General features: G+C 29.1%; 1 protein-coding gene across 1 annotated transcript in view; it reads right to left on the bottom strand.

The window, feature by feature from the left end:
• The window catches only part of LOC130676136 (odorant receptor Or2-like), a 232,993-nt gene that overhangs the window by 79,202 nt on the left and 127,147 nt on the right, over positions 1-26,644 (bottom strand). Inside the window, exons 3-6 of the mRNA XM_057482141.1 lie at positions 7,941-8,424; positions 7,747-7,846; positions 7,528-7,650; positions 7,253-7,408 (exon numbers count right to left, since the gene is read on the bottom strand). Coding sequence (XP_057338124.1) covers positions 7,253-7,408; positions 7,528-7,650; positions 7,747-7,846; positions 7,941-8,424 — 863 coding nt within the window. The remainder of the gene's footprint in view (positions 1-7,252; positions 7,409-7,527; positions 7,651-7,746; positions 7,847-7,940; positions 8,425-26,644) is intronic.

Genomic DNA, 26,644 nt, shown 5'->3' with positions numbered 1-26,644 from the left:
GTGTACGTTACACAAGAGATTAGTTTACGATTACGTTTCCGCCTTCGAAGAATTTCGTTCAAGTCTTTATTCAAAGCAAACTTAAGATTTTAAGACTTAAAATATTCATAACTAAACTAAATTATTTACCGTTGATAATTTATTACAATAAAGTAAATAACTTATATATAAAATTAAACTTTATTTTTCGAAATTTATTGATATTATTTGTTTATTGATTATTTTAGTTTACTTCCCAGTGAACATACCAACATAACAGTGATATCATATCTAGAGAACATCCAACGTAACAAATTCAACGTAAATTTTACATTCTGATGATATAAATCGGAATGTAAATGGTACGTCAAATTTGTGACGTAAATGTGACATTAAGATTACATGCATGTTACTGACCGAGTGATATCACATTGGTGACCTAAATGTGACGTTATATTTATATCACATGCTAACGTTAGCTTTACATTCTAGATATTACCTCAAAATCACGTAACAAAATCGACTTATAAGTGACATAATCTTGGTGATTCTATCTTATCGTCACATTTACATCACAATGTAATGTTTCGGAGATGTTCATACTGTTACAGCACTCTAACATAAAAAATAGTTATATTTATTTTACATCGAAACATTTCATCACATATATGTGAAAAATTTTACTTTAAAATGATCTACGTATTTAGACGGCATTGCAATAGGAAAGCTTATGCGTAAAAATTATCTATTTGCTATAATTAATATTTTTACATTTAATTTATGTAAAAAATTATATTTGTTATTGAAACGTGCTGAGGTTTATGTCGAATCGGTGAAGTAAACTTTTTTTTTCAATTATATAAATGTTACGTCCAGCTAAAAAAGCTGAACGTTGTATTTTATTTTTAATTTCTATTGTATTTATTAAAATTGAGCCGACGACCAGATTTTATTTTTTTTATTATCATTTTTATGTTTCGATAATATTTAGTGATAAGACATGACGAATGTAAAATGCTCTTAAGGGATTAAGACTTGTTTGCTTTGATATTTTTTTGAAATGCTAGAGCAAACACCTAAATGTAATTTTAATGACCCCTCGGGCAACTGTAAAGGCCCAAAGGCCAGCTGAAACATTTTTCGTCGAAACCCAAAAATATTTTTATCAAAAAAAGTGTACGTGGAATATATTTTTAGTTATAAATAAAAATAATCTTAATCCCTCACTTTATCTTTGAGTGCACTTTTGTCGAGACATCTTGGCATCATAAAACAAATAGAAAAATTGAATTTTGATGACGAAGTAGTCATTACATAAAATATAAAAAATATTCTAATACTTCTTAAAATAAAAATATTCAAAAAAACAATTTAAAAGAATAAATAACAATCGAATAAATAATTTTTGAATCATAATATCCAAATAATGAAATTCTAAAAAAAACAATTAATAACCAAATAAATAATTTCTAAAACGTAATATTTCTTAGATTCAAATATTAAAAGAATAACTAATAATCAAATAGAGTTGGCTGCTAGCCACCTATTTTCAATTCAAATTAGGATTTAATTGACTAACAAAAATAGTAGAAAACTTATAACAATAAATAAATAAAATAGGCTCAACGCCAATCAAAAATATAATGTTAATTAAAATTAATATTTTAAGTTAACAAATCATAATGTTATAAAGAATAATAAATAAATTTGAACATTTAAATTTAAAATATTGTTATAAGTAAAAAATTGTACATGTGGATGGATGTGTGGGTGCGCACGCACATAGGCCCACATAGGGGTGTGCCCTTAACGCTTTCCTAAGGTGAAAATCTTAGAGAAAGGGAAAGGACCCATAGGAACTGTGTTCCGATTGGACACAGTTTCCCCCAAACAATAGAAGAAATAGGATCTGATAAGAAATTATAAAAAGGGTCGTAAACCAAAAAATAGTAGTCCCGGACAAGAGGTCCATTGAGGCAGTGAAGTTCAAGTCACAGTGTCTTCACAAAAATTAAGTTACACTAGTTCCGTACTAGTTCAATTTTATACAAGTGTTCTCACACTTAAATTTTATTTACGCTAGTTCCGTACTAGTTCAGTTCTATATACAGCGTCCTCACGCTTTTACACTAGTTCCGTACTAGTTTATATTATACAAGTGTCCGCACACTTACATTATTAAGAGTTTTATTTAAATTAGTGGTTTTATAAGTTTAAATTCAACTGTTAGAGTAAATTGTTAGCAAAGGTAATACCTAGAGTCAGTGAAAATTACGATTGTACAAACATCCAGTTGCTGCGACTACAGGTATTGTAATTTTTAAGTTTATGTTGTATTAAAATCAAAAATATTTCCAACATTACGGAAATTGTATTCAAAATTCTATAGTCCTCTCTAGTTATTAGAACGAATCTTATTGTAAATTAGAGTCGGCTGACTAGCCACCTAATACTTTCAGAAAATAATATCAAGTTTATTGTATTCATATTATCGAATTTTTCAATTTTATAATATATAGTAATTTAATTTTTACATCAAACATCTTTTATTTCAACACACCTCCCAGATAAATACACTCAGTGTGATCCCGGTCTATTGGTCGAAAGACTAGGGCCGAAAATAATAAAAATAATAAATTATGTCCAAAATCCCGATACACACCACATTTTGGACGTAACATAAATTTCCATCTTTATTTTCATTTGCTTGTAAATAATTGAAATAATTATTTATATTGTTATAATATATTTATTTTATTATTAGACATTTTATTTGGTTTTTATAATTTTTAGTGTTATTATTCTTTTTTATCAAATTTCATACAAATAAATAACGATGAAAATAATTATTTACAAGCAGGCGGAAAAATTAATAAAGTGTCTGAAGTGTGAACATGTAGTTGCTGCACAATAAATATTTGGTAGTTCAAGAATCCACCGCTAAGAAATTTATGGGCGCGCAAATTGTTCCTTCAAGGATACATATGATCCAGTTTTCATCCCCCAATCAAACGCACATTCAAGGTACCCAGTTCAACGGATACATTTTTGTCTGGTATCGACCCGTATGGGATGATACTAAAAAAAATCACCATTTCAGTATCGAGAAAAATAAAAAAAAGTAGGAACTTGGAGATTTTTAAATATTTATTTTAAAAAAATGTACTTTCATATAAAAAAAGTATGTATGTTTTTCAGCCAATAAATCACATATTAATATCTCGTATGTTTTTTCTTTATGAATTTTTTTTTTAATATAGCAATTATAATTTCTAGCGCATAAAAGTGCTTTGTACAATTTAATAGAAAATGATGTCACTTAGAGGTCACTGTTATATAACCTCAACGTAAAATTTGTATTTTTTCATGACTTCTATGTTATGTAAATATGATATTCAAATAACATCACCGTTATATCACCAATGTAACATGTAGGTCACATTAACATCACATTTACGTTCATGATGTTACGTAATAATATTACGTAAATGAGTGTGAAATTTTGATATACATGCTATGAAGATGTGATGTACATGTGGCTTACGATTTTACGTAACCGAAAGTTTTCATTCTATAAATGTGACATCCCTGTTACATTGACGTGTTCACTGGGTTATAAATAATCTGTTAATTTCGAATAAATTATTTCCTCACAGATTAAAATTATAACTAAAATAAAATCCCTTAATCGTCATTGTAATTAATTAGTCATCATGTTCGCAAGAACGCCAGTAAATTGTCAATTCTAAGCGAACAATAATAACAACAATTCTTCTAATAATTTATTGCAATTCCCGCCTCACTCGTCACTGAGTGACTGTGTCGGTTACTAGTTATGTGGGGGATCTGCTTGATCTTGAACAAAATTCTGGTAGTATGCTTAACAGAACTGCTAACAATAATAATAATGTTGCGGCCACTAGCGCATCCGGTAACGTTGCAACACCTCCAAACAATAATAATATTAGTGGAGTTCTCCCTTTACCCGGGGTGAACCGACACGCGACTTCAGCCACGGTACTACAAAATATCATAACGCGTCTTCAACGTGAAAATCAGGCGCTTCTTGCAGAGCGTCGACAATTACCAGTACCTCCATTGACCAGTACGATCTTTTGACCATCGGGACACAGAAGGCGCAAAAACAAACTTTTTCCATGTTATTTTTAGGGAAAATAGAAAAGTGCGATGCAGAACCTTTTATTGTTGATATTAAGAGCTCTAATTTTCACAGTCATATTTTTAAATCTAAATAAAACTTTTGGACCTGTTTCCGACATAATAAAGTTTTTATTTTTCGAAAAACCCGAATAGGCATATATGACCTATACATAGGCATAAAGGGTCAATTTATGACCATCAAAAAATTTTAATGTCTATGCATACCTATACATGGTCATATATAAACCATATATGGTCCATTTACGATTTTATATAAAAAATGTCATGTTTATATATGACTATGCATGTCCGTACATAACCATATATGGGCATGTATAGCCGTATACAACCGATACACGGGCATATATGGGACATGTAAGACTATATCAAAAACTTGCACGCCGATACATGGTCATACATGGCAATACCTGACCGTATATGACCATTATGTGACTATACATAATATCCAAGACAAGAAAAAAGTAAATAATGTATCTTCATGTGTAGGTGTTTACGCAAATATATATAGTTGTATCTGTTTGTATATAGAATTCCTCGAGAACTATACATGCCACGTAGAACTTTATTATTTTTGATCAAGTTGTATGCGGCCATACATGATTTCGGAGACAAGAAATAAGTAAATGGGCTGCTCTGATATACAGTACAATCGAAAATTAAGGGAGATAAATAAAATTGTAAATTTTTTAGTAATTTTGAACATGCTGTAACTCGGAGAAAAATGGTCGTACAGCAAATGAAAAAAAAGCAAATTTTAGGGTCAAGTTTCTAGTTTCCAGATCTGGCCTTCAAAATTTGTTCCAATAATTTATGTTTCCGATAAAAAAATAAGATTTGTCGCTAAAAAAAATACCTTTGGAAATTGAAGAGATTATTGAAAACCAAAGAATCGCACATTATGCGATTTGTGACGAAAACGATGAATTTGAAGCCTCGGAGCAATAAGAAAAACAAGTCGCAGCCCTTGGAAATTTTTAGAGTTTTTTCGGGTCACTTTGAGGTTGAAAAAAATCGTCAGTATCCTTTGTTTATCTGTTATATCCAAAGTTATACCAAGATTCCCGAATGTCTCTCAATGTGTAAATTTTTACCTCTTTTTCAATCAACATTTGCGATTCGAAGAAATTTTTAACTTCCCGCTAAGAAAATTGAAAATTTTTTAAAATTCGGGAAGTTATTGGTTTCGGTCCGATTTGCAAAAACCAAATTTCTATCAGATTTTGACGTTTTGAGGTTCTAGGAAGCTATCCTATCTAATTTCATGATGATGTCCGAGTGTAAGTACGTATGTATGTAAATATTCATGGCTCTTGAACGGATGAACCGATTTTGATCTTTGTGGTGTCATTCGACGCGGCTTGTGAATATCTTGAAGCTGTAAAAATTTGAGCTTAATTAGTAGGGTGCGTTTGGAGATATTTCAAAAATAAAATTTTTTAAAAAATGTTTTATTTGGATAACTTTCAATTTGCTCGATGAATTGATTCCAAAATCGAATCACGTCTAAAATTTTATAAGCCGCGTCGAATGCCACCTCAACCATCAAAATCGGTTCATTCATTCAAGAGAAACCGTTGACGAAAGAATTCGAAAACAAGTTTTTTTTTTTGGTTTTTTTGAAATTTCTCAAAAACGACTTGATAAATCAATTTCAAAATTCGATCAGTGTTAGAACTTGATAAAACACGTTGATTGCCGCCTCAACCGTCTTAATCGGTCAATTCGTTCACGAGATATCGTTGATTAAAAAAATAGTGAAAACCTTTCTTTTTCGGAATTCTACAAAAAATTGAATCATTCGATTTCAAAATTTAATCAGCTCTAGAACTTAATAAAACGCGTCTATTGCCGCCTCAACCATCAAAATCGGTTAATTCGTTCGCGAGATATCGTGGGAGAAAGAAATGCTGAAAAATGTTTTTTTTTGAAAACAATGGCATACAAGAGTATTATCGAGCTCGAAGAGCTCGAAAATGTACTAACAATAATGTTTTCGAGCTCAATGAGCTCGAAAACAGCGGGAAATTTTGGGGCTGGCCCACAGGGTTAACCGATAGACCGATTTTTTTAATCAAAAGCCACTGTTTGTGTTTTATAAAATATGTTTTGCAATTGAAAACCCTACTTTCATTGCTTGTACGACCAATATGTCCTGAGTTATTGATTGTCAAAGTCAAAATGGACTTTATTGCTTTGATCAATGATAACTCCGCGCCAAATCGTTGTAGAGACTTTTTGATGGGTGAAAATCAAAGGGCTTAAAATTACCTAAAAGAGCTTTGAGGTGAGATTATTGAAAAATTTTATTGAAGCCCATAGTACTTTTTTAAGATGAGCAGAAATTTAGAAATGGTTTTTGCGGTGGTTTTCTTAGGATTACTCCGGGTCCGTGCATGATAAAAAATTTAGAAGGCCAGATCATAAAACTTAAAACTTGACTCTACAATTTGCTTTTTTGCGTTTTGCCCTTCGACCATTTCTCTCTGAGTAACAGCATGCTGAAAATTGCTAAAACATTTACAATTTTTTTTATATCCCTTAATTTATGTGAATAGTGTATAATTATATATGGGTATGAATAATTATATAAGGAATAACTCAATAAATATATATGCTCATATACAGGTATATTCATTTTGGTCAAGTCCTAGACGGCCATATATAATTTCCGATACGAAAAAAAGTAAATGATGTACTCTAATAGATACATATATATGGCCAGGCGTGGTCATATGTGAGACTATATGGTAATATTCGAGCCATATATGACCATATCTGATCCATTTATGGCCATACCTGACGATATATGATTTGTGTTTTCCGAGCTATTCGATGAAAACAAAAATTTTATGTATATAGCCGCTTATTTTTCCGGTGAATTTGTTTTTTTTTCTAAATCTAAATTATCAGATAGTTTCGTTATTATTGTAGATAATTGTCCGAAGAATTCCGTAAGTAATTGAATTGAAGAAATATGATACACAGTTTTTGATTTGAACATTCTAGATCTGGACTTTATGCAGCGATATTAATGAGTATTATCTTTTTTTATCTAATGGATGTTTTATAATGATCCACATATGTTACATACTTTGGCGAATGAATCAAGTGAAACTGGAACAATGCTTCCAATTGTAATGTTTAATTTTGTCTGAGATCGTAGTAACAGAAGTACTATTTGAATTCGGTCTTTTGCCGTAAGCAATATCCAGTTGCTATTGTAAACTGCAGTATTGATAGATTCACTCTATATAAAAATAAAATCTATTATAAATAAGACGTTAAGATGACGTTACTACATTAATGTTGTTAGTCACTTTATCAATAAAGTGTTCTCTCTGTGCAATATAAAATTTCTGACTTAACTGTTCTGATCAATGCTTCACCAACCCATGAATAAATAAACATCAGACATAAAAAGTAATTCATAAATAAAATATAGAAACTTGCTTGAAAAATTGGTAGTTTTACTTCCTTATCTGTCATGCTCTGTAATTTATATTTTTGAAATAATTAATTTTCAATATTTTTCTTTCACAAGAATTATTTTTGTTGAATGATTCAACAAATAGTTACAATACTAACGACAATTATTTGAAATCCTAAGATACTAAAAAGTATACCAAACGATATAACCAACCCAAGTAATACTGTACTGAAGATACTTTCGATTTGATCTACAAAGCTATAATCATGCAAATAATCAAAGAGAATTAATTAAACTTAAGTATCATTGATGTCATTGTTTATCATATAATTTTTTTAATATTATTACCTACCTAATTAAACTACAATGTTGTGAAACAATTGAATTTAAATATTTTCGAAATTTTGAGTGAGAGTCAATCGAAATAATTTGAATTCTTCCAGCCAGATTTTCCAACTGAGCACATGTGTGCAAAACAAATAGGCCAAACGTTATATCAAAAGTTGTGTAAACAAGGCTGGCAACCAAAGAGCCAAATAATTGACTCCATGATATAAGATAAAAACAAAAAGATGTCGGTATATCAAAGAAATATAAAGATTGAAGAGGAAGGATTTTATTTCCATATATATCAGTATTATTAGACACAGCACGTAGAGTAATGCCAAAAAAGTTTGATAAAGTATGATAGAATAACGTACTTGTAGTTATATTAAGCAAACCACACACTAACATTATCTTTGGAATTTTTGCATATTTGATCATGACATTTCGTTCCGTGTCATTGTTTACTTGATACCAGTCATTTTCCATTTTGTTAATCATTGAAACTAGAACTGAAACAAAAAAAATTAATTTTGAAATCCGAAAATTTAGACTAAACAGAAAATACTACTTACGACGTAAGTAAATGGAATTAAATTCTAAATAAACACATTATGTGTTAATAATGATTTTTCAACAACAGATGTATTTTTAAATCAAATAAAAAATTTATAAGAGAAAGTGAAGCACCCTAAATGCCTTTAATCAAGAGGTGTGCAATCGGATGGTAAAAAGATCGATTATTTGCTGGGAGCCATTTAGGCATCAATTTTTTTCATTAAATTATTAATTGAAATAATGTTACTCTTAAGAGTCTGAAGTAATAAGCAAACTTTAAAAAAATTATATGTCTTCTAAGTTTTAAAATACTACAAAAATAATATTGACACATGATATAGAAAAAGAACTTATTGAAAAATACTGAGTGATAAAGGATGGAACACTCCCAGTAAACACAATGATGTAAATTTGACGTCGGAATGACGTTAGACTATGTCATCATTTACGTTAGATATGAGTTACGAATGAGCCAGGCGTTACTCATTTTTCGATTCCATTAAAACTTTCAAGGCTATCAAATTATTCGAAAAAATGGCCAAAATATAAAGTTTAAGGTCATAAATTAAAGCTTATTAGTCAAGCTTTGAAATACTTTTTACGGAAATTATCTATGAGTTTTAGTTTTAAAGTTATATGAACTTTAAAAGTAAATAAAAACTGATTTTTTCGAAAAATCGTGAAAATTTCAAACAACCATAACTTCAAAACTATTCGAACGATTCAGCCCATCTTTGAACTTGATCAAGATAATAATAGCCTATAGAATAAGTGTGGAAAATTTCATAAAGATCCGAGAAGAACTGTAGGTGCTATCGTAATTACAAGACCAGTGATAGTCACTGGGAGTAGAGGTCCATTTGACACATCATGAGTAATAAAAGAAATACTTTTCAAATATAAAACATCCGTGAAATTTACAGGTTATTTTGTGCACAATGAAATACAACTGATGAAACTACATTATAATGGGAAATTCATATGTTATGTGGAATGAAACCCATATTTTCAACATTTTTTGATTCCATTAAAATTTTCAAAGCCATCAAATTATAGGATGAAATGGTCGAAATATAAAGTTTAAGGTCATAAATTAAAGTGTTATGTCCAAATAATTTTTTTTTATTATTTTTATAATTATTTAAAATAATTATTTCTGAGCTCCTCTTTGAAAAGCGCGCGAAAACGCAGCGTCAGCTTTTTCACCTTTTTATGCGGCAAAGAATAGTGGGAAGACACCTGCAATAAGTTTAACGAATAAATAATAAACTGTTGTCACTTTCCACCAATGACAATGATTATAAATTCCCCATCAAATCACCAACCAAAGTTTATAAAAAGCCTGAGCACCCATAGCTCAGGGCTAGTCGGTTCTTAAAACTTACGGTCCGCGAAGATTCGAACGTCGAAATTTCGTGCACTCTTATTGCAGGATTCCGCCCTAGGCGTTGAAAAGTCAATAAGAGGATTTTTAATATTTTTATCATAAACCTTATTGCAGGAATCCGTTTCGGCGTTGAAATAATCAATAAGGCATTTCTTAATTTATCTAGACTAGTTCTTATTGCAGGAATCCGCTAAGGCGTCGAAATAATCAATAAGAAATAGTCGAAGATTGTGAATTTATCACTAACCTTACTGCAGGAATCCGCCCTAGGCGTAGAATAATCAGTAAGGCATTTAAAACTAAAATCTTTTGTATCCAATTATTGCAGGAATCCGTTTCGGCGTCGAATAATCAGTAATTGAATTCAAATTATTATTAAAAGTCCTCAAATATTGATCCTAAAATTCGATCTGACGCAACTGTAGTAATCGTTCGTCTAATACAATATTTGTCGGATTTTAAAAACCATCCGGTACGATCGAACCAGTGACGCAAATCACGTGAATTTGCGATTCCATCTCGTGCCGAGTTAATTTGCGCATAAAACCACTTTTCGGGTGTGAAAAAGGACGCATTAAATATAAATGAAAATCTTATTAAAATATCAGTTAAGGATAAATAATCCTATAATATAAAGTAAACATAAAATTGTGAAAACTAGAGTGAGTAAGTGACGTTTAGTTAAAACGTTGTAATTTGAACCATCAAAATAAAGACAAGTTCATCACTCCAACCTTGCGGTTTTCATTCGAGAGTAGTACATAAGGTCTTATCCTATAACCCAGCCGCGCCCACTCAACCCAAATCCTAGGAGGAAGGTCAAGCGAGCTGCAACGTTCTGGAGGGGTAAAATCTGCCGCACTAGAAGGATTGACATCGAAAGGTAGGTGAAAGAACTGTTTTTCTATCATCATAAAATACTTTGGCTTAAACAAGAGCACCAGTCTCTTTAAAGACGTTTGGGTTCTTAATTTTCGAAAAGATCCACTATAAATAATAAATTATAGGAAGATAATTTCTTCCTCGTATTCTTTATTGTTGTCCGCACCCTCCAACCCGCTTGTCCAAAATTACTATCGCTACCAAAGGGAGAAATCCCGGATAAATAATTAAAAATTAAGCGGCGGACATAACAAAAGCTTATTAGACAAGCTTTCAGATACTTTTTACAGAAATTGTCTATGAGTATTAGTTTTAAAATTATATGAACTTGAATGTGGAAAAATATTGATTTTTTCAAAAAATCATGGAAATTTCAATAAGCCATAACTTCTAAACTAATCAACCGATTTTGCCCATCGTCGAACTTAACCGTGATAATCGCCCATAGAATAAGTGTGGAAAATTTCATTAAGATCTGATAAAAATTGTAGGCGTAATCGTGTCCTCAAAACTGCGTTATATCCCATATATATATATATGGGTCATTCCACCAAATAAAATTATTTTTACGGGGCGACCCTCGTCGATTTGGTTCAAATTTTGTGGAGTCGTTCTGTATATTAAAAAAAAAAATTCTCTGAAAATTTGAGCCTTTTATATGCAGCTGTTTCAAAGTTATGATTTTTTGAATTTTTTAAAAATATTTGTTTTCAACTTTTTCATTAATTTTTTTAAAGGAAAAAATTTTTTTTTAAAAATGAGCACATAACAGTTTTTCGTAGGAAAAATTCTCAGCTTTCCAATAAAAATATCTGTTTTTCATTTTATGTTACAAAAGACCTTTTAAAATTCGATTAAAGACGAAAAAACGATTTTTATGACTGTGCGGCGCTTGATACATCTAATTTGATATTTTTTTCTGAAAGCTGAGACTTTTTCCCACAAAATATGTGATTTTCACGATGTGCATATTTTTTGTTTGAATAAAATCAATAATTATTTAAATACAAGTCATTGATTTTATAGTTTTAACAAACTGTAATAGTTCATTGTGTGGCAAGAGATGAAACAAAACGATGTCAGAAGAAAGTAAAGTAGGCTGCCCGAGCCGTAGGCAAAAGCTGACAATAACTGCAATCCGAAGTCGTGTTTCATCTAGTGTTACACACTATTTTTTTCATGATTACCTGCATTGAAAATTATTATCAGTGTCAGCAGCCAGTTAGAATCAAGTTATATTAAACCCAATGGTGCGATCAACCATTAGTGTACGCCTAACTTATGCTTTGCAATTTATAGTTAAACAGAAACCATAAATACTATTTATTATGCACACAAATTTTTATAAAACTTGATTACAAAGTCAGAACTGTCATTAATGCAGATGACATCAATAGTCTGAAATCACTATTGAATAAAACACAAGAATCAAAGTTCAAATTACTAACTCCTAGACTTGAATCATTGACGCTGGTATCATGAAAAGTAGTTTTATAATTTTTGTTTTTAGAGCTTTACTGCAGATACATACCCGAAAACATATCCTCACACCGCAAAATTTATACATCCGGGCTATTCAAAATTTTACCAGCGTTGATTTCACTGTTATAACCATCCCTTATTAAAAGAAACGACTTAAAACGATTGGAAAAAAAGTTTTAAATACTTTTTAAGGCTTTTGAATACTTTGAATACTTTTGAATCACCCTTTTTATGGGTATTTAACATTACAAACCGTTTCCAATCGTTTGGTTTAATCAGGGAATGATGACTTTTTTTAGAAAATAAATGTTTTGGACATACAATACTTTGAGTCATAAACGGTGAACGAATCACAAGCAGTGCACCCCATCTCACTTATTGTTGATAGCTTAGGATATATATGTGGTAAAAATGTATCAACATCCTCAAAAAAAATAAGAATTAACGTTTCTTAATCATAGAGAGTTTATATTTTATTTAATTTTATTCAAACAAAAAATATGCACACCGTGAAAATCACATATTTTGTGGGAAAAAGTCTCAGCTTTCAGAAAAAAATATCAAATTAGATGTATCAAGCGCCGCACAGTCATAAAAATCGTTTTTTCGTCTTTAATCGAATTTTAAAAGGTCTTTTGTAACATAAAATGAAAAACAGATATTTTTATTGGAAAGCTGAGAATTTTTCCTACGAAAAACTGTTATGTGCTCATTTTTAAAAAAAAATTTTTTCCTTTAAAAAAATTAATGAAAAAGTTGAAAACAAATATTTTTAAAAAATTCAAAAAATCATAACTTTGAAACAGCTGCATATAAAAGGCTCAAATTTTCGGAGAATTTTTTTTTTAATATACAGAACGACTCCACAAAATTTGAACCAAATCGACGAGGGTCGCCCCGTAAAAATAATTTTATTTGGTGGAATGACCCATATATATATATATATATTAGACTGGGCCAAAAAAATTGACTATTTTTTTTTTTCTTAGTTATATCGAAAATATTATTCAGAATGCCAAAAAAAAAATTTCATGAAAGTTTAAGCCCTTAATATTAATTTTAAGAGGTCTATCAGCGCTATTTTTAATTTTAATTCATAATTTGATGTTTTACGTCAGAATTGCTAAAACATTGGAGTAAAAAAAATTCATTTCCACTTATTCTTATGTAAAATTAAATTCCCTACAAAAAAGGTCGCACTGAAAATTTTCGTCAGACAAGCCGTTTCCGATTAATTAAGCTTAATAAATTGATATATTTTTTCGATTTAATATTTTTACTTTTGAATTTTTTAACTGACGAATCAATAAATATCTAATAAAGACCATGACAGATTTTTGAAGAAAATTCAATGCTCTACAAAAAAGGTCTCTTAACATTTTTTGCTAAATTCACTCCTTCGAAAGTTATTTACGTTATTGAAATCGTTTTGACTCAAATTCAACCTTGAATAACTTTCGAAGGAGTGAATTTAGCAAAAAATGTTAAGAGACCTTTTTTGTAGAGCATTAAATTTCCTTCGAAAATCTGTCATGGTCTTTATTAGATATTTATTGATTCGTCCGTTACAAAATTCAAAAGTAAAAATGTTAAATCGAAAAAATATATCAATTTATTAAGCTTAATTAATCGGAAACGGCTTGTCTGACGAAAATTTTCAATCAGACCTTTTTTGTAGGGAATTTAATTTTACATAAGAATAAGTGGAAATGAATTTTTTTTACTCCAATGTTTTAGCAATTCTGACGTAGAACATCAAATTATGAATTAAAATTAAAAATAGCGATGATAGACCTCTTAAAATTAATATTAAGGGCTCAAACTTTCATGAAATTTTTTTTTTGTCATTCTGAATAATATTTTCGATATAGCTATGAAAAAAAATAATAGTCAATTTTTTTGGCCCAGTCTAATATATATATATACATACATACATATATAAATTTTTTAACGGATAGTATTTTCGAACCCTACTCAACTAATTATGATAGGTTGTGACAAAATTCCTTGAAAAATCGACCATGAGGACAAATACAATAGTTAGATTTTAGAAAAATCTACCTAAAAATAGAAAAGTATGTAAATAACTTATTATTTATATTTTTCGGGTTGTATTTTTATTCATTATGAAACAAATTGATGGTGAAAATATTGAGAAGCTTTATTATTGATATTTAAGGGTCACTCGAAAACATCCAAGAGACAGTACTCGGAAAGATTAAGAATTCTCGAGCGACGTTTAAATATTATAATTTTGGGCTGAAATTTTCAGCGTAGTCATGATCTCATAAATATAATCTATAGCTACCACGAGAAAGTAGAAATTTAGAACAAAAAAGTCCGAATTGCGATCATTTTTGATATTTTCAAAATTCGTGAGTGACCTCTTAAAAATTTTTTATCGAGCTGATTTTTGGAGGCGCTTCTTTAAACATCTTGAATCAACAAATTTTCATAAGAGACTCAAAAAAAAAAATAGTCGGTTTTTTTGGGCCACCCTAATATATATATATATATGTAATAGAACTATGTTTTGAGGACACGCTGGTGCCTAGAATTCTTATCGGATCCCAATGAAATTTTTCACACTTATTCCATGGGAGATTATCACGGTTAACTTCGAAGATGGGCTAAATCGTTTGATTAGTTTAAAAGATATGGCTGTGTGAAATTTCCACGATTTTGCGAAAGAATCAGTTTCTATTCACTTTCAAGTTCATATAATTTCAAAACTAATGCTCATAGACAATTTCCGTAAAAAGTATCTGAAAGCTTGTCTAATAAGCTTTAATTTATGACCTTGAACTTTATGTTTTGACCATTTTTCCTAATAATTTGATAGCCTTGAAAATTTTGATGGAATCAAAGAACGATAAAAATATGGTTTTTATTCCATATAACTTGAGCATGTCCCATTATAATCCAATTTTGTCAGATTTTATTTGTTGTGAACAAAACAACCTGTAAATTTCACAGCTATTTTATATTTTAAAAGTATTTCTTTGGTTATTTTCGATGTTTTAAACGTACCTGTACGCCTTATAATTAAAACTGTCTTTTCATCGTGATAGCCGTTAGAAATCTTAATAGATCCTCAGGAAATTTACTACACATATTTGACGAGTAATTTTTTTGATTAACTTCGAAGAAGGGCTAAATCGGTCGAATAGTTCAATAGTTATGGATGTTTGAAATTTTAACGATTTTTCATAAAAATCAGTTTTTATTCACTGTTCAAGTTAAATAACTTAAAATTCTACTCTTAGACGATTTCTGTAGAAAGTACCTGAAGGTTTGTTTAATAAGTGCGAATTTTTAACCTTAAACGTCACGTTCTGACTTCTTTTTTTTTTCCAATTATTTGCAGTGTTCAGCAAAAATTGTATTTTCGTCAACAAAGTAGGCATTTATTACTTGTTATTTGTAAAATTGATAATTATCGTAACGATCCGACTAAATTATCTAGGCATTTAATAATAATTGTAAAATTAATTGCTAATTACCAACATAATTATTAATCACGTCTGAAAAAATACTAGTTTTTCACGACAATTAGTTAATCATCTTTACAAATAATCAATTCTTTCGAATAATTAAATATTTTTTATGACTAATTATTAATGACTCAACTAATTAGATATTTTCTATTAAAAATTACTAATTACTCAAATAATTAGATATTTTTTATTACCGATTACTAATTACTCAAATAATTAGATGTTTTTTACAGCCAATTACTAATTACTTAAATAATTAGATATTTTTTATTACCAATTACTAATTACTCAAATAATAAGATATTTTTTGTTACTCATTACTAATTACATAAATAAACCGATATTTTTTATTACTAATTACTAATTACTCAAATAATTAAATACTTATATTGACATAATTACACCGGCACACAAAAAAAAATAAGTTCTCTGTACTTTTGACGGGACCGATTTATTCCCATGTATCTTGACCCGCTGAATCCGAATCCGAGGTCCGTTTAACCCGTACCCCTCAGATTTTTAGAAAACTTTAAAAAACCTCAAAAATACACAAAAATCGACCGTTTTTTAAATTTATAAATTTTTTTAACTCTAACTAAGCTTGATTTTTATGTATTTCGGTCCTCCACATACTAACCTGAATTTTATTTAAAACATTAGCCATTTAAAGTCTGAGTAAATTCCAAAAAACCCCAAAAAAGCAAAAAAATTCTTAGTATTGTGATGAAAAAAATTTTATAGGGCTAAATAAATAATTATTTTCATGTATGTTTATCTGTCACATATAATTCTCGAACATCTATGGCTCAGACATTTCTAAAATTTTAAATAAATGGCAAAAATTCCCAAAAAATCGAAAAAAATAAAATTTGGTATAACAAAAATCAATTTTTAAATCGAAATGAATAAAAGAAATCATATTGTTCGATCTGTGATATATATATAAAAAATATTTTGGCCTAAGACATAAAAAAATTTTAATATGCTTCATGTTTTTTTTTTTGTTTTTTTTTATGTTTTAGGCCTAAATATTTTTTATATATATATATATATATATATATATATATATATATATATATATATATATATGTGTGTGTGTGTGTGTGTGTGTGTGTGTGTTCGTGTAAGCTCTTTGTAACTTTTTAACTGATCAGCCGATTAAGATGGTTGAGGAGGCAATCGAAAGAACTTTTTGGCCATCAACTTTAAAAAAAATTCAGATCATTTGATCAAGTTGACTTGAAAATATAAGCGAATTACGAAAAAACAACTTTTTTTTTTAATTTTTTCATTGATTTCTCAGAAACGACTTAAAAGATCGACTCCAAAATCTAATCAGCTCTAGAACTCAATAGAACGCGTCAATTGCCGCCTTCGCCATAGAAGTTGGTCAATTTGTTCGTGAGATATCGTGGGAGAAAATTATGCTAAAAAACGTTTTTTTTTCGAAAACAACGACATACGAAAGTATTTTTGAGCTTGAAAATGTACTCACAACAACGTTTTCAAGCTCTTTGAGCTCGACAACAGCGGGAAGTTTTGGGGCTGGCCCACAGGGTCAACCGATAGACCGATTTTTTTTCTCACTTATCAACTATTGGTTTGAAACTATATTGAATATACTATACTGAATAATTTATTGTATCTCAAGTACGTAAAATGTATTTTTTAGCTTATACACTAGGGTGTTTCAGAAAAATCAAAATTTTATTGGTATCCTAACATTGAAAGCGTACCTGAAAATTAAAAATTTTGGTGCCAATCCGAGCTCTTAATAATGATATTAGCCTCAATCCGTTTTTCTATTTTCCATTTAAATAACGCGGGAATTTTTTTTTTTTTTTAATTTCTTAGCTTACAAATCACTCAACGGATTTTTATGCACAATAAATCTTTTTGTAGAAAATTAAACGCTCTGCAAAAAAAGATTCCAATCATTTTTCAATTCATCCAACTGTTCAAAAGTTATTTAAGTTTACACTCAAATTTATAGTAAATTTTGAGATCTTTTCACTTTTCCGGTGAAACCATCAGTCTTATCACAAAATGTCATAGAATTTTTTTTGTAAATAATTTTATTTCTCACAAATTGTTACAAACAAAGCTTTTCATAATTTCGCATTGTTTTCAAGTTATTTTCATTTCAATGTCAAGCTCTTAAAATCAATCAGAAATCTATTTTTTTGAAAGTTTGACATTGAAATGAAAATGACTTGAAAACAATGTAGAATTTCGAAAAACTTTATAAGTAATAATTTGTGAAAAATAAAATTACCTACAAAAAAGTACCTATGATATTTTGAGATAAGACTGATAGTTTCACCGGGAAAGTGAAAAGATCTAAAAATTTACTATAAATTTGACTTAAAGCTCAACTTGAACCGTTGGATTTATTAAAAAATGATACGAGACTTTTTTGTAGAGCGTCTAATTTTCTACAAAACGATTTATTGCGCATAAAAATCCGTTGAGTGGTCTGTGAGCTAGAAAATTCTTAGAAAAAATACTTTTTTTCGTGTTAATTAAATAGAAAATAGAAAAATGGATTGAGGCAAGCCTTAATATTATTATTATGAGCTCGAATTAATAGTAAAATTTTTATTTATAGTTATACCTTCAATTTTTAGATACCATAAAAAAAAAATTTGCTCTTTTTTTGAAACACATTATTATACATGGTTAGAAATGTATTGCGTTTATCACCATACTATTAGATATCTTATATACCATTTCATCGAGTACCATAAGTATGGCTTGTAGCACCATATTTATGGTGTTATGTACTGTACAGTATACACTGTAAAATGATTTTTGGACCCGGTGTAGTGTAAATGTCTCGGTGTCAAAATCTCACGGAATTCGGTGTTGCATTAAGAAAATTAATCATAAAAATGTTAAAAATACTAATAAATATCCAAATAAAATAAATGTAGTTATTGATTAATTAGCTATAAATATTCAATGATCGTTCGTTGCTCATTAATTAAAATTACAACGAGTAACATGGAGTGGTGTAAAAAAAGTAGATTTCACACCGTGTTACAGTTACATGGATAAAAAATTTACACCGCAAGAATTTCATGCCGTTTTATTTCACACCACACGGCCGTATAAAGTTCTCCGGGTCCATTTTTACACCAAAATTTTTACAGTGTAGTAGAAAACGCCACAAGTATGGTGCTACATGCCATACTTATGATACTCAATGCAATAATTTATAAGAGTATGGTGATAAACACAATACATTTCTAACCATGTAAAAAAGCTACAATTTAAACGATTGCATGTATCATTTTACTTCAGTTACTTATATTTTACACTGTTTTAAAGGTACACAGAAAAAAAAAGATCTCTTGGCGAAAAAAATTATTACTCTCCCCAAGAAAATTTTTACTTGCCCTAAGAAATTTCGTGCATTATAAATTGAAAAAGAAAATTTTCTTGATTCAAGAAAAAATTTGTTGGAGCAAGAACAAATTTTTAACGATATAAAATTTTGTGTAGTTTTAAAATAATTTTTGTTTCCATTTCATAATGCAAAATTTTTTTTGCTTCAAGAAAACCTTTTTTTCTGTGTAGCATCAATGATAATGTTGTACTTTTCGTAAATCTATTACCATTTTAACATAACATTTCAGACTATTTTCTATCTGGAACATCTGCGCAATCTACCTTTCCATATCGGCTGGAGTCAAATGGCTCTTTTTGAATTTTGAAATTAACCGAAAATGGATTTTACGAAACTCCATACAAAAATTTAACGAAACTCCATCTATACAGATATTGTGGATAAAAATTGAATATAAAATTGTTCACCCCTTTATTTATTTCTCTCCGGTATTATTTATTATCGAATAACTTTTTAAGAAAGCTTACTATTTTTAAAAAACATGTCTTCGAGAATTAAAATAAAAAATCATTTTTAAGTAATTAGTAACTGGTCTAATTGAATAGCTAATTATCCAAATAATCATTCTAGTACTCAGCAATGGATCTTATTAAATTATTAACTATTCAATTTCTTAGTAATTAACCTGATTAAATTACTAATTATTCAAATATTTAGCAACTGATCATTTTTAATTACTAATTATTCGAACAATTAGTAATTGATCAAACTAAATTACTCATTATTTATACAAATTAGTAATTGATTTCATGAAACTACTAATTACTTAACTAATTAGTAATTGATTTCATGAAACTACTAATTACTTAAATAATTAGTAATTGTTACAATGAAATCAATAATTTTTTTAATAATTGATCATAAAAAAAATTAAAAGTTACTAATTTTGTCGGAAATTAGATATTTTTTTTTCAGCTGAATAATAATTTTTTCAGAAGTTGGTATTTTTTTCACAATGATTATCAATTTTTTCGTTAATTACCAATATGTCGTATGCCATTGCTGATTTTTAGGAACATCGATAATGTGATCCGAAATAATTATCGATTTTATAATACTTAGTAATCGTGTAACAAGCAAGTGCTAATTTTTTATATATTGAAAAATTAGAAATTTAAAATTTTTTTTCTGCCGAACACTGATTCCTTTGATAGCCCTGAATGTTTGGACAGAATCAAAAGAATTTAAAACTTTGGTTTTTATTCCTGCTAACTTATGCATTCCTCAGTATAATCTAATTCTATCAGTTATATTTTATTGTGATTTTTTAATTATTAAGGTTCGTATAACTCTGAAACTAAATATTTTAGATGATTTGTACCTGATGTATTTTAAAGATGACTTGATAGGCTTCAACTTTGTACATTAAACTTGTTATTATTACTGTTTTATGATATTTTTAAAGCATTGACAAATTTCTTTGATATAGAAACACGCATCTTTTATGGTTTCAAGTCTTAATAACACATATACATTAAAATTTATTTCGGTTAAATTTGTTTTCTCGATAATAAAACAATCTTTTGATTCGTTTGCAATGAAAGATTATATTATGTTAATAGTAATACTGTTAGGTTATAGTCATCATCAAAAAATTGAACAAATATTGTAGGCTATGAAGATAGCAATACTTTATTTGCGTAAAGGTTATACTGGGATATTATCTATACAATGTTTTGTTAAATTAACTACCTGAAGTTCTCCGAGAAAGTAAGTCCTTGTCGTTTTTTTACCTTCACTCTTAGAAAACGAGCCTAATTTCATACCATGACTACACACTAACAAGTGTCACAAGATATTTATGCATGAAATTAACTTATTCGATCGATTAAGTAAGAAATCTACCTTCCATTTCAGTTGCCGAATAGGCTTTTGTTTCAATTTCAGAATGTTTTTTTAACCGATAACGTTAATTTCATTGCTAAAGAGATTGATTATCGAAAAAATTGAAAAAAGAAAATTTTAAAAAATATTTTTTTCGATAATCAATCTTTTTGATCAAAGAAATTAAGAGTATCGGTGAAAAACAAATTTTGGAATAAAAAAAATGAACAAAAACAGAGAAACTACCAATTATAGTGATTTTTGGCAAAATCGATAAATTTAAAGCTCCGGGACACTATGAAAGAAGAATCGCAGTGCTTTAGAATTGTCAGGGTTTTTTCGAGATACTTTTAATTGAAAAAAACGACGGTATCCTTTGTTCATCCGTTATATCCAAAGTTATACCAAGGTTTCCGAATTACCTTAAATGTGCGAATTTTTTATGGTTTTTAATAAACATTATCGCTTCAAAAAAAATTTTTCCATCAAAAGCCACTAATTTTGCTTTATAGAGAATGTTTTACAGTTTTCAAAACCCTACTTCCATTCGCTATACGACGAATACGTCCAGAGTTATTGGTTCCCGTGAAAAATGAATCATACATGGCCATGCATGGTTGCAGGGATGGGCAAAATAGAATTTAATAAATACTTAGTATTTAAGTAAAATTTGACTTGAGTCCCAAATGAATTATTGGTACGTGTCTCAAAAATACTTTCTCTCAGGAACAGAAAAAGTATTAAATAGTTTGTAACTTAGTATTTTTGACGATTTATCTATACTACACAGAAAGAAAGGAATTCTTGGGTCAAGAAGAAAATCGTTTCCAAAAATAAATTCTTAAATTAACATATCCTCTTTCCTTGTTTGAAAAAATTTTCTCTTGGTAAAAAAATTTTTTTTTTTTAATTAGAGTATATAAAGCTCTTCAATAAAGAAAATCAATTTTGATTTAAAAATATAAATTTTTGCTTTAAATGTTTTTAGTTTCTCCAAACAAGAAAACAACTTGGTTGGCACAAGAAAATTTAGCTCTTGGTTTTAGAAGATACCAACTCATTCTAAAAACATCGTTCTCTCGAATATAGTCGATATCGATTCATTTCGATACACCGAGTTTTTAAACGGAGGCACATTTAACTTACTCCAAGTAAAAATTAATTTATTTAAAGATTTGATAACATTTAGTTCAAAATCAATGTAGACTTTATCTGAAAACAATTAATTTTAGATTAAAAAAATAAAAAACTCATTTTAAAACTAAATTATACATTAATGTAAAATAAACATTACTTTTATTTTAAAATACAATAATTCAGTTCAATTTTAAATTAATTGTTTTTATTAAAAATTCAATTTTCAGAGTATATACAATTAATCATCAAAATATGTTTTGATTTTTTATTACAATAAAATTTTTTTTTTTTTTTGTTACAAAAATAAATGAAAGGTTAGGTTATTTATCCTGGCTTCATCGACAGCAACAACTGCATGATATATACCACACTAAAAAGGAAACAATTTTATATAAATTTAGGATCAGAAATGATAACAAACGGGACTATCTGATATGATTAAAAACAGCATAAATAATAATTAACTTACTTTTTTGTGATTGAAACGACACCATTTAACTTAACGTGAATCAGGAAAAAACACCAGATATAATGACTAATAACTACAATAACTCACATTCTTACCGAACACTTCAATTCAAAGCAATTTATGTATATGAATTAGTTAATTGTATAATTAATAAACTAATACTATTAGAATATTGGTGTGTAATATATAATTGCACATATACGGCGCCAGCGCTGAACAGACTCGTTTCATTTTTTTGGGATCTTCGGGCGTCTACGTGTATACACAAAGTAGTGTCCGAAGTAGAGAAGCTGCATAGACCCGAGTGCTCCTGTTATCCGAATGCTGCTATGGAAAAAAACCAAGAGCTTGATTTTCTTGACTTGAATTTTTTTTATTTTTGTTTCAAGCAATAGCCACTAGTTGGTTTAAGAAATCTGACTCCTTACGTAGAGAAGTTAAATTTCATAGAATAAAATATTCTATATACATAAATGAAGAAATTCAAAATATTAATTCAAAAAACAATTTCCTTTCTTTGTTTATTTTTTCTTTTTGAACTAAAATCATTTGGGTCGAAAAAATAACTTTTTGAATCAAAATAATCAAAATTAAGAGAAAATTTTCTTCAACCAAGATTTATTCCATCTTCCTAAATATTCTCTTGACTCAAGATAATTCTCTTTGAACCAAGATAACCTTTCGGTCAGTGTCAATACATTGTACTTGGTACTTGAAAGTTGTAGTAAGTACTAAAGACTATTGTACTTTTTACTTAAATTTGATATAAGTATTAAGCATAATTGTAGTTAGAACCCAATGAAAAAAGATTATGTCTAATCATATATGATCATGCGTAATTGTTTATATGTGATCAGATCCAAAAATTGGCCAGATCTGATCATACATAACTTGATCTGTTTATATATGAACAGATATGATTATATATAACCACGCATGAACGAATGTGGTCATTTTTAGAATCTCATTTAGAATATCTGTAAATTATTAACTAAGTAATTTAATTAGGATTTATTGTCTTTATCAATATAAATGTCGGTTAAAATTAAATAATAAAAAAAAAAAATATTATCCGTTGACTACAATTTTACTGCAAGGTCACCCGTCCAATAAATGTCCCACGCCGATGCTGCTTAACTTTGGTTATCGATGGATTGTAGTCTGATCCTCTAGTCTGTTCTACACTTATAATTAAGAAAAGTTTATGGCATTACTTAACTCAAATAATCAAATTGATACTTTATACCTTTAAATTGCTGCCGAAACCTTTGAATATTTTTTAAGTATTGGGGATTTAAGTTTGATTGATAGTTGACAGAATAAAAATTTATTAACTTTGATATTAAAAAATTGTCATATTATTTAATATATATATATATTTATTGGAACTAAATACATAATTAAATATTTATAGGTTTCATATCAATAAAGTCCGATCAGATTTTATTACACATAGACATATATAACTACATATAAGTTTATATCAGTCATGCCTAATCAGATCCGATCATATATAAACTTATGCACGACTATACATGAATTTATATTGGCCATGTCTGATCAGATCTAATCATGTACAGACTTATATATAATTATGTATGGGGTTATAACAGCTAGGTATGATTATATCTAATTATACACTAATGGAAAAAATTAAAGGATCAAAAAAAAATTCCAAATTTTTGGGCGATTTTCAACAGGCCGTAACTTTGAGAGAAATGGTCGTACAAGAAATAAAAAAAATAGGAAATTGTAGCTCCAAGTGTCCACTTTTTGGATTAGAACTTCAAAATTTTTTAGCGTCAGCAATTTTAGAGTAATCTTAGAAAAACCAGCGACAAAAAAATTTTCAAATTAAAAAAATTTTTTTTTTTTGGTCTTCGGGCGTGGAAAAAATTTTTTTTGCTTAACCTCTATAAAGATCAGATACCTTTATTATTCAGCGCTTGATTTTCCAAAAAACCACAAAATGCCCTTTTTTTGTTGCATTTTTAAATTCATGTGAAGATAGGAACAAATTTTTTTTCGAAAAAGCATTGGCTAATCGTTGAAGGGAATTTATTCAAGTTTTTAAAATCCACCATTGACTTTTTGTACGATCATCGGTTTTTGAGATATCGGTAATCAAAGACAAAAGGATCGTTTTCCATTTGAAGACCGATATCTCGGCGAGAAGTGGACGTATCAAGGTCCATAAACAAAGAAATTAAAGCTGAATAATAAAGGTATCTGATCCTCATAGTGGTTAAGCAAAAAAAAATTTTTCCACGCCCGAAGACCAAAAAAAAAAAAATTTTTTTAATTTGAAAATTTTTTTGTCGCTGGTTTTTCTAAGATTACTCTAAAATTGCTGACGCTTAAAAATTTTGAAGTTCTAATCCAAACAGTAGACACTTGGTGCTACAATTTTCTTTTTTTTTATTTCTTGTACGACCATTTCTCTCAAAGTTAGGGCCTGTTGAAAATCGCCCAAAAATTTAGAATTTTTTTTTGATCCTTTAATTTTTTCCATTAGTGTATTATTGGCTCAACTTCTATAGTCAATCTGAAAAATACTCTCGGAGTTCTTAATTATTTTTTGTTAGAAATTCTAATGATCTAGTACTTAAATGCAACTTTTAATCTCAGTACAAATGTACTTAGTACTTGAACTGTTCTAAGAGTACAAAAGTATTCTTACTTAGTTGAAAAATCAAATACTAAATACTATTATACTTAGTACTAGGAAAAATTAAAAGTATTTGTAATTAGATAATGAATAAAATACTAAGTACTTCGGTATGTCGTATTCAGTACTTGTTCGAAATACTAATTACTTGCATATTTTGACTCTACAAAAAAAAAATTATTATACATCAAAGTATTTATTACTTAATTAGTACTCAAAATACAAATGTTCTTTAGTATGCCCATCACTGCATGGTCGTATATGGCTCATATATGAAGCACATATGGCCATACATGGAGCATATATGGTGTTGCGTAATCACAACTACATTTGAATTCAAATATAGTTGCACTTCCGGCAGGTAGAGGCAGCTTCTCCTGAGGCCTCTTCCATAAATTTAAACTTGATCATGCGCAGTGCGGCGCATGCGCATTTGCTATTACCTGCCTCGTGTCGAAATGACCAACGCCATTATCTTTTGTTTATATACATATCGAGTGTAAACACGTGCTCCAATTAATCTCATTATTCCGCACTCATCTCGAGAAAATAAGTAAAAATAATTATCCAAATAAATCAAGAAATCATCGAGCTCCAAAATTATATAACTATTTATATAATTCACAAATCAGAACTCAACAAAATAATTAATATCAAGAGCTCAGAATTCAAGTGAACAACGACCACGTTTTTGAAGAGGTTATTCCGACGGGAACCATTCCAGGTGCTCAATTATTCATCAATTAATTAATTCAAGAGCTCATATAAATAAAAGCCTCAATTTAATAATTATTCTGATTGTTCTGATGCTCAATTATTTATTTTAATAATATTCTCGCTCGGTAGTCACTATTATCATGCTACCATGTGTTCATAACCAATTTAAAATCAGTGTAAATTATTATTATTCGACTCATAGCAAACAATTAAACTTAGTGTTCAATTTTCTCGAGAATGTGATGTACTTAAATATCATGCGTTTGGCCCAGGATTCATGGCGGTTGTGGCAGAAGAGGTGGTTCTCATAGTGCACCGTTTTTCAGAAGAAGTCAAAATCCAGCAGTCCGACCGATGCTATAACCAAATGCCCATACTACGAGGCAACCAGTGTCCGTTCCTGACACAAAGGACTCACATAATACCCATTCTAGCAACTGGTGGGATAGGTGTAATGGTTATGGTAACCATGCTACATAAAATTATCAACGGTAATCCAGGGTCGCCGTTCTTAACCAGCGCCCTCAACAATGAAATTTTCGAACATCTGGCTAAAAAAACGTGGTCCAAGGACAGGTTTTTGAAATAGCGATGGACGTTAGATATTTTATTCAACTCATGCGCGCTATTCACGTTTTATCATGCCTAAAATGCGAACCCTAAATGGCCGTTTACCGACTGGTGAAAAATTATTTGTCAAAA

This window comes from Microplitis mediator, chromosome 10 (genome assembly GCF_029852145.1).
Source record: "Microplitis mediator isolate UGA2020A chromosome 10, iyMicMedi2.1, whole genome shotgun sequence".
NCBI lineage: Eukaryota > Metazoa > Arthropoda > Insecta > Hymenoptera > Braconidae > Microplitis > Microplitis mediator.
This window is presented reverse-complemented; position numbering and strand designations above follow the sequence as displayed.